The sequence below is a fragment of the Elephantulus edwardii genome, unplaced genomic scaffold (assembly GCF_000299155.1).
Source record: "Elephantulus edwardii isolate Elephantulus edwardi_28Jun2011 unplaced genomic scaffold, EleEdw1.0 scaffold00022, whole genome shotgun sequence".
NCBI classification, from domain to species: Eukaryota; Metazoa; Chordata; class Mammalia; order Macroscelidea; family Macroscelididae; genus Elephantulus; species Elephantulus edwardii.
The window spans coordinates 21,938,827-21,949,442 of NW_006399772.1; the positions used below are offsets into that span (position 1 = coordinate 21,938,827).

At 42.3% G+C, this 10,616-nt stretch overlaps 1 protein-coding gene across 1 annotated transcript in view; it reads right to left on the bottom strand.

Moving 5' to 3' along the window:
• WNT2 (wingless-type MMTV integration site family member 2) overlaps positions 1–10,616 on the bottom strand; it is a 49,934-nt gene that overhangs the window by 18,636 nt on the left and 20,682 nt on the right. Inside the window, exon 4 of the mRNA XM_006882695.1 lies at positions 1,245–1,509. Coding sequence (XP_006882757.1) covers positions 1,245–1,509 — 265 coding nt within the window. The remainder of the gene's footprint in view (positions 1–1,244; positions 1,510–10,616) is intronic.

A 10,616-nucleotide genomic window follows, 5' to 3' on the forward strand; every position in this document is an offset into this window, starting at 1 on the left:
TTCTGACATTTCCGGAATGTGCCCATTCTCAGCCAGTTTCTCCAGAAGTTTCGGAGAGCTCTCTGCTTTAAGTATGAAATATAAGAAACACCATCTGAAGGCAGCAGGAGTGCACTGACAGAAATGCTGTTGTTATGTACTGTCAAGTCAGCACTAACCCCACAGCTGACCCTCCACTGGGTTTTGAGAAGCTGTAAATTGCACAGAACATTGTAGATCTTTCTCCTTTAGAGTGGGTAGATTCAAACCACGTGCCTTTCGGTTGGCAGCGTAATGCCTTACCCACTAGGCCATCAGAGTTCCCTTTCAAATATGAGTTCTGAGAAAAATCACCTCAGGGCAGCAAGTGGCATTACTAGAAATAGCTGACTGAAGAGTGGCCCAAGCTTTACCCACGTGTGGACTGTCAGCTTCACAGACGTGTAGACTGACAGTTGTTGAACTAACTGTTTTTGTTGTTGATCACTGTCAAGTCGAGGCTGACTCATAGAGACTCTATGAACAAAAGATCTAATGCCTTTTCATAGCTATCATGTTTCTCCAAGTTCATAGTTTCCAGAGGCATGTGGTTTAGGAAGTGGATGCCACTCCTGCTTCCAAACCTGTTTTACAACTGGGAGCTCCACCAAACACTGTCCACAATGGGAAACCCTTATGGTATTTGATATCCCCATGGCACAAAGAGTGCAGTGACAAAAAGTGTTGTGTAAAGTGGAAGAATGTTCCTCCAGATATAACAGTACTAGTCTCATTAAGCAGTGGTTAAGACTCAGAGTAAGCTTTGTACAAAAGACCTGAACTCTGTTCTATAATTACCATCATTTCTGTACATTTTATAAGAGAGTAGCGTAGTGTTTCCAGAGGCATCTAGTTTAGTAAGTGGATGCCGCTCCTGCTTCCCAACACGAATCAATCTGGAAGCTCCTCCAAACATTGTACGTGATGGGTAACTATTTTGGCATTTGACATGACTATGGAACAGTGTTCAGCATCACAGCAACTCCAAGTTGTTCAATACAGCAAAGAGATAAATGACTGCTGTGTCTTTTAAAGAATATTCATTCTAAAATTAACAGGGGAGAAGAAAGAACAGAAACATACAACAAACACAACCCCAGGAACATCCCTTAGTGACTGCTATCAAGACGAGACTGCCATGGAGATGTGAGCTAGCCCACCATCTCCCAGAGTGGAGGGAGCCCCCAAGGCCCCTCGGTGGTGTGAACGAAGTGTTCTGCACTCACCTGCGTCTCGGTCCCGGATACAGTAGTCTGGGGAATTCTCGAAGTACACAAGGTCATTCTTGGTCGGCTTCTTGAACCTCTTGTTGGCCACAGTGAAGCCGGTGCCATCCTGGTTCATGACCACCTGGATGGCCCCGCTGTACTTCCTCCAGAGATAATCGCCCGTCTTCCGGAAGTCAGCCATGGCCAGCCAGCACGTCCTCAGGGTGCAGGAGCCGCTCACGCCGTGACACTTGCACTCTTGTTTCAAGAACCGCTTTACCGCCTATCGGAAAAGACAGGTACAGGCTCAGTGGAGGTGGGCGCAGGAAAGGCAAGGCCACCACTGCCTTACTTCCAGGCCACCAGGAAGTGCCTCCAGCAGCCCGGATCAGGAGCTTAGGGAAGGTGTGGGGTGTCCCTGCCTGTGGTGGGGAAAATGTGGAGGTGCAGTGCCTTATCTCAGACCACTTGGTTATCAATCAGTCTGTTAAAAATCTCATTAAGTGGAACTCAACAGGAGTGGTTATCAATCAGTCTGTTAAAAATCTCATTAAGTGGAACTCAACAGGAGTTGAGTTGAGTGGAGGGCCAGAATGAAAAGTGAGACTTTAGAGAATATTTTCTGAATAAAGACTTATTATCCTAAAAACAGGTACTTGTCAAATTAACAAAATAACAACTAAGCTAAACATCTTTCAACAAATCAACAATATTTATTGCTATGTATAGTTTAGGGAGTTCTGGTGGCCTAGTAGTAAGACGCTCTACTGCAATCCCAAAGGCACATGTTTCAAATGCACCAGATGCTTGACAGGAGACAGATGGGCAATCTTCTCTTTTGCAATTAACTGCCTCTGAAAACCCACTGCAGGGTCAGTTCAGGCTCGATGGTACAACAGCAACAATTTACAGGTTAGACACTGTGCTAACACTTTGTATTATGCATGTTCTCTCAATGGCTGCATAGTTTCAACACTTCTATGAAGTCTACTAACATTTATTCTGCAGATCATTGAGGAGTAAGACTGAGTATTAATGCACCGGCCCAGAGTGACAGAGGATAGCATAAAAGGACAGCATCAGGTTCCACAGGGGAGAAGGACATCCCTTTTAAAGTCATTTGGTGTCTGTAAGATCAGTATTAAATTAGGGCAATTATCATTCAACTCCACATTTAGCCTAGATGTCCAGGCTGAGCTTGTTCTATTCTCTCTCGGGAAGGAAATAAAGAAGGGAGGGACAAGCCCATCTTAGCTGGCTTTAACCTGCAGACACCTCTGCTGTGAACTGTGAGGTCTGTGCCCAGGGATGATGGGTGTGCACTGTGGTCTCTGGATTAGACACCTCTGCTGCATCATTCCCAAAGCTCCTTGGAGAGGGTCAGAGGATTATAGATACTGACAGTCTTCACAGCAACCCTGAGCTCTTCCAATTGTACAGATGAGGAGACTAGGACAAGAATGTGGAAAGGTTCGAATGAAATCTCAAGAAGACTCAACTTTTTCCAATTTACAGAATATCCAAATACATGGATTTCTCTGACATTTTTACTCAATGTTTTCAGACTAAAAACCTCTTGCATTCTCTCTATCGTTATACATGATTCGGGACATAATCAATCATCATTTTTCTCCCCTAGTTTTGCATTGGATTCCTGCCCTGCTAATCAACTTTCCAAGTCATCTTAATATTAAAAGCTTTTTTAATTGATTAAGGGAGCTCATGAGAGGCAATTAGCTCCCCCCATCCCAAATCCTGGTGGCACAGTAATTAAGCATCAGCTGCTAAATGAAAGGCCAGCTGTTGCCCCCTCCCCCCAGCAGCTTCACAAGAGAACAGAGCTGATGATGTCTCATGAAGACACAGCCTGAGAAATTAACAAGGATCCTATTCCAGTCCCCAAAATCATAGATGCTCTCTCTCTACTTGGACGAGGATACCTGAAGTCTCTCCTTCCTCCTTCCCTTCTACTTTCCCACCTCTATAATCAAGGCCTTACCTTTTATACTGACAAAGATAATTACAATCGGTTCTGTAACCATTATTAAGATCTCCCACAATATGTCTAGAGGTAGGTTCTTATCTCTGAAAACAGTAAGCACTTCATTAGAAGGGAAGAGGAAAGGAGGGCTTAATGGTGATAGAAAGATCACCTTGATTAAGGACACACTGCGAAGTCAATGATTCTAACTGCCGTCAATAAGTTGTACACCTGTAAAAAGCTGGCACAAGTTACGTGATAAATCTATTTACAACAGCGACAAAAAAAAAAATAGAGCATCTATTGATGCTGATTATGTACAATCAAACACATCATGGGATCTGTTTTCTTACTATGGGAAGTCCAAGGTCATGGCTTCATGGGACATTCCAGCTAAGTGGCCTAATAAAATATTTAGTGCCTCTGTCTACTTCCTAGTTTGCTACGCTGTGTCTGGGATTATAACAGCTTGAATGTATGTCCATCCAACGCACAATAATTGGCTTTTATTCACTAGGACAGTAGAGTAAGACCATCAGGAATAGGAGGAAGACACAGGACGTGTGGCTAACAGCCTCCATGAACAAATGCTGTATTTGCCATCAGAGTAGAAGAATGCCACTCTGCCCAACTACAATGATTAAACATTTGGATCAAAGATCCTATCGAAGAATCCGTATCAAAGAAAGGGAAAAGCAGAGAATTTCAAATTCTGGAGCCAAATGAAATCCAAATTTCCTGACATCGTGAAGACTGACCAAATCTCTGACACTAACACCCTGGAATAAACCTTAAATAAAAATAAAAAAAATTATCTCCTGGAGCCTTCGTAAAACCAAACAACAGTGGGTTAACCAGTACAAAATGTCAGCCCTGAGTCTCACAATCTTTTAAGAACTATCTATATGGGATCAATTTGGCAACAGGTAATTGAAAGATGAGGTAGATACTTAGAGGTCAGTGAATTTATGTTACTGGAGAAGAAACAACCAAGACAAGGAGGGAGGATAGTTGAGCAAATAACAAAAAGTGGTGAGTGTCACCAAGGGGCACAAGCAGAAACTCCTGAATTAGCATATATTGCCTATATATATTCTCAACAAGAACAATCAATAGCAATATTTTAAAATAAAATGAGTAAGTTATATAGTGAACTGCACAAGCAAGTTCTGTGCCACAACTATTATCTCTACTTCAGTATTACAACCCTTGTACTAAAGAAAAATATTCCTAAGTGGTGGTGTTTCTATTTTCTTGTTTTTATGTACTGTTGAAAGTTTGGAGAGGTAGTAAGTCACCTGGTGATTTACAGTCAATCTTTCTCCCCCACAGCAGGTGGTAGATTCAAATGACCTAAGGGCTGGCAGCCCAACTCCTTACCTTTAAGCCATCAGAACTCTCTTTTATATTTTGTTGTTGTTACTGTTATATGCCATCAAGTCCCCTATGTGCAACAGCTCTGAAGCTTGCCCTGTTCTGAGCCAGTCTCACTGACTCCAACACACCTAATCCCGCTGCCCCAGTTCCATGTTAATCCACTTTATGTGGAGTATTCCTCTTCTGTGCTGTCCCTCCATCCTACTAAGCCTGATGTCATTCTCCAAGGACTGGTCCCTCCTGGGCACATGTCCAAATTAAATGAAATGGAGCTTCAAAATCCTCGCCTCCAAGAAGAAATTTGGTTTCACCCTCTCTAATACAGACTTATTTGTTCTCCTGGTGGTCCATGGTATGTTCAATGCTCTTCTCCAGCACCACAAGTCCAAAGCCTCAACTATTCTTCCATCATCCTTCACTGTCCAGCTCTCTGATGCATAACAAGTAACTGTGAAGGCCATGGCATGGATCAGGTGTGCCTTAGTCTCTAGAGTGACACCATTACTCTTTAGGACTTTGGAGATGTCCTTGACAGCAGATTTCCTCAATTCAATTAGTCTTTTGATTTCCTGACTGCTGCCAGCAGTGCTGTTTATATTTTACTTACTACTAATTGCAACTATTATGACATCATCTTTCCCTGTTTCTCTAATGATTCTGCCAATGGGCTTGAATAAGGCAGAGATTACTAGGATGTCATAAGATAGGGCAATGCTCTGATTACAGGATTTATAGAGTCACTGCTGTTCATAGGGTCATTCCATCCATCCGTTCCATCACTTCTGATATCCTGTTAGAGTACCCATGGCCCTCTTTTCCTCCAACTCTAATCTGAGTGACCTAACAGCAGATCTAGAATGGACCATCCTCTTACGTTGGTCCATATCTCCTAACACTAAGCTTCCTTCTTGTTAGCTTATGCATTTTTATTTTTATTTTTTTATTTATTTTTTGCTGCAGCATATTCTCGGGTGCCTTCTTAAAGGTACATAGGATATAGATTCTCAATCCTTGCACATGGAAATCATCTTCATTCAGCTCTCACATATGAGTAATCATTTTTGCTGGTGTTAACGGTTGAATTGTGGATGATGGCAGAGGATCAGATACGGTTTTATCTGTTATACGTAGAGTAGGTCAATCTGACGGTATCTAACAACAGAGGTACGAAGTACTGAGAAATTTTCTTAGTATCTTCCACTCTTCAATTTCTTCAGTTTCTCCCATAGCCTTGCAGTTGGAGAGGAGTGTTGACTATCCCACTGGCCATCATAAAATTTACAAAATCCATCCTGGAGGAAGTGGAAGCAAGATGCTCCTTAGAGACAAGGATGGTGAAATTGTATCTCACATATTTTGAGTGTGCTATCAGCCAGGGCCATTCCTTAGAAAAAGCATCATAGTTGGGAAGTTGGAGGCTCAGAGAAGAGAGGAAGACTTCAACAAGACGGACTGATATATGACTGTGACAATGACCTAGACATGGCAGAGATTGTGGGGACAGGACAAGGTTCAGCTCTGCTGTTCACAGGGTTGCTATGATTTGCACTTGTCTCAATGACACTGGATAACATGGCTTTGACAACACCAGGGTCAGTGTTTCCCAGAACAGTAACTCATGAAGTCACACCCTCCAAGGGAGGGGGCAGACGAGCCCCCTCTTCCTTATGCCACACACACCACCCAGCACCTGTTGCCAGTTGACCCTGGAGTCATTTTGATGTCAGAGGGTTCTGAAGCGACTCTTTATAACAAAATGAATGAATTGTCAGTTGATAATTCTTGAACTGATCCTCTGTGTCTATTCTGTTTTTTTATCAAATTTTTCCACCTTTTTTTTTTTTCTTGACTTGAGAAAGAAATTCCACTAGAACAACACTCCTGGTGACTCGTACCTCCTTACTCTCTCCTTCCCAGGGCAGAAGAAGTGAGAAGTGACTTACCTAGTCAGTGAGCTTAGAAAGAGTGTGCAGGTTTCTTGTCATTGAGGATCCATTAGCATGTTGTGAAGACATGTTAGGATCAGCTCCCACCCCCACCCCCCCCGTGAGGGGCTGCCCCAGCAGGAGAGGCCTGGACGCACTAGGCAGTCTGCCGAGTTCAAGGGCGAATGCCAGAATGCGAGCACTGAACTCCCAAGTCACATCTTCATACACTATCTTTGCAGAAGGGGAGTTGGCAGCTTTCCACCATCTATCCATTACTCTTGTCCAGTTTTCAGACTCAAATAGAAAAGAGGTGTTGTTTATAGACCTCCTCAAACTCCATTTATCTTTGGGCTTTTTTTTTTTTTTTTTAAAAAAGAAATTACATTTAAAGAACATTTTATCGTGCTTTAGGTGAAAGTTTACACAGCAAACTCATTTTCCTTTCCATAAGTCATAGAAAAATGATTCCCTGACACAGGTTTCAGCCTTCAGTGTGGCAATGCTCTCTGCATTTCCACGCTCAGATCGCTGCTTCCATGTCTCTCAATCTGCTGCCTTTCTCTACCATCTCATACTTTTTTCTAATGGGAAAAGACCAACAGTTGTATCTTAGACAGCCACCACCAAGTTTTTAAGGCTATACAACTACTCACAATATCAAGATGAAGAACAATATCTTCATGCTCTAGGTTATGTCAACCAACCTAGCTATCCTTTGAAACTATGTTCTTTAACCTTCAAGTCCAGTAGCTCAAGTCCTGGGAGGTGTTTGATTACACTGAAGACATTTTCATAGTTGTGCAGGGCAGGCTTCAGAGCTGCTGTACATAGGGTCACTATGGTTTGCAGGAGACTCAACAACACATAATAAAAACAACAAGAACATATACATGAAGCACATACAAATAAATATGCTGAACAATTCACAGCCATTCCTATATGAGTGTGGGAGGATAGAAGGAGAATTGATGCCACAGAGCCATGGTGTTGGAGAAGAGTGTTAAATATACCAGGGATTGCTTAGAAAACAAACAGGTTCATCTTGGATAGGTTAAACCAGGTTGCTACTTGGAGGCAAAGATTCTGAAGCTTTATCTGACATACTTTGGACATGCTGTAAGGAGGAACCGATCCTTGGAGAGGGATGTCATGCTTGGGAGGGTGGAGGAACAGTGCAAGAGAGGAAGACCCTCAATAAGATGGATTGATTCAGTGACTGGGGTAATTGGGATGGGTGTGTCAGAGACAGTGAAATTGGCACAGGATAGAGCAGGTTTAAGGGTTGTTGTACATAGGGTCACTATGAGTTGCACGTAACTCGACAGCACATAACAACAACAACACGGTCTCTGAAGATTTCCCAAACCTGCTTAGTTTACATCTCTTCTTACATATCCTCTCACAGTATTGTTTGCTATTACTGTTGTTGTAGGTCTTTTATATAATATTTACTGTAGTTGTCTTTTACCCTTATGTTAGTCTTAGTGTTGTCTTTTGCGTGTATAATGTCATATTTGCTTTCTCCACACTCTATTTTACCTTCACCTTCACTAGAATTAACATTTGTCCAAAAGTTCACCCCAAGAAGACAAAGTGAAGTACTATAATGAAACATGCAGATATGGAATTCGGAAACCAAAAGGGAAAAATAACACTTGGAATTTATCAAGCGGAAAGAACTGAAGTAAAAAAGCCCAACCCCTGAGTTGCATAATGAAAAATTCAATGGGAAAAATACAGAATGACTTAAAATGTATCAAACGAAGATAGTCACAGTACTAAAAGGGATTAATCAATAATCATGATCATGAACTTTTTACATGACAGTATAAATCAACCTTAAAAAGGCTAGTCCACATTCATCCATCTGAGGAGGGTGTGAATGGTCAAGATTCAGCAGTAATGAAGGAGGAGACCCAGGCTGCCTGAAGGTATTTGTGGAGAACAAATCTCCAGCAATTGGCCGTACACCAACTGAGATGTTTCAGCACAGGGAGGAAGGACTGGACGTCCTCACTAACTTGTGCCAAGGAATCTGGAAGACAGCTCTCTGGCCAAACAACTCCTATCTGTGCCCATTCCAATGCAAGCGGGTCCAAAAGGAAATGGAAATGACAGAACAATGTCATTGCATGGAGGTCAAATCTTGCTGAAGATAATCTAAATTAAGTTGGAACATAGACGGGGAACTGCCAGAAATTAAAAATGGATTCAGAAAGGCCATGGGACAAGAGCTATCATTGCTTTGGGGGCAGAATGGGTGGGGGTGGGGGTGAGTTATCATTGCTGATGTTGGACGGACCTTGGCTGAAAGCAGAGTATCAGAAAGATGCCTACTTGTGTTTTAAGTAGATTGTGCAAGGGCATTTGACGTGTGGATCACAGCAAATTATGGATAACACTACAAAGTTAGACATTCCAAAACAATTGCTTAGGTGAAAAACTACTCAGATCCAGAAGTAGTCATTCAAACAGAATAATGTGGATCTGCATGTTTAGAATCAGGGAAGGTGGTGTCCAGGCTGCATATAGCCATTCTATTTAATGTATATGCAGAGGATACAGGATCCAAAAGCTGGATCATATAAAGAACAACACATCATTAGGATTAGAGGGAGACAAATTAACAACCTGTGATGTGCACGTCATAAACCTTGCTTGCAGAAAACAAAAGTAACCTGAAGCAACTACTGGTGAAATGAAATACTACAGGCTTCAGTGTGTGGATTATACCTCAACACAGAAAACACAAGAACTCTCAAATCAAAATTTCTGAGGATATAAACAACAACATGATAAAAAGACTGAAAATACTAAGAATTTAATTTTTCTTATACCCACAATTGAGTTTTGGTGGCCTAGCAATACAAAGTTGTACTGGAATCTCAAAAGCCCACAGTTCAAATACCCCAGCTGTTCCAGGAGAGGATAGGCAAACTCCTCCCATGAGATTCACTGCTTCTGAAAACCTGCTGAAGAGTAGGCTACGCCAGTGGTTCTAACTCAATGGCAAACAACAACATACAATCAATCAATGCCCAAGGAACCAGCAGGTGGGGAAATGCAACCAAAACCAAAACCCACACAACATCTTGGATACTTTTAAGGTGTTAAAGAACAAGGAAGCCACGCTGAAGACTGAAGTTCAAGAAACCCAAGCCAGGATATCTTCAACTGTCCCCTGGGCATGTGAGAGCCGGATGATATGGAAGACCAACAAGAGTTGATGCCTTTGAGTTATGCTGTTAGCAGGCAGAACTGACTACTGCCCAGACTGATGAAAGAACGAGCAAATCAGTGCTAAACGAAGTGAAGCCAGGATGTTCGCTCCAAGTGAGCAGGACGAGACCCTCTCCGGGCATGCTGTCTGGAGGGGCCAGTCTGTGGGGGAGAACATCATACTTGGAAAAGTGGAAGGTCAGCAAGGGAGAACATTCTCTGAGATGCGCTGAGGCAGCACCTGCAATCATGGAGGTAAGGCCAACAGAGCTTGTGAGCAAAAGGAGGCTCGGGCAGGGCTGTGCTCTGTGGTACAGGAGCCCCTGAGGGGGAATCAAGTCAACGACACCAAAAACAACAGTCAACCATCACAAGCATCTCATCCCATGTTTTAAAACCAGCCAAGTGTTTTTTGGTGAATTGTCTGTTTAAGTCCTTTGTCCTCCATTTTATTTATTTATTTATTAGTTCAAATGATTTAATAGGATCAAATATTTTTTGTTCTTTATTATTAATTTTAATGAAAATTTAGAGACTTTGGACTTCCATTCATTGATTTACCTTTCTCCTCGCCCACTCCTCCCCCGCCCCCACAGTTCACTCTTCTCTTTGAAAAGTAAAAGAAAAATTCTTTCATTGTTATACAATCCCGCCCAAGCCCACTCCACTATGCAGCCTTCATTCTGGACTCCTGTCATGACAGTGTCCTCCATTTAGTTAGATTTTTCTGTCTTGTTCTTAAGATGTTGAGTTTCCTATACCTATTCAAGATTACATCCTAGTCAAAACCATTTCCCACTATTACTAAGAGCACTAATAAAAATACTGCTGCCATGCCCGCCCCAACCCCCGGCTGTGGGTTTTCTTTTGCTATTTTGGTAAATT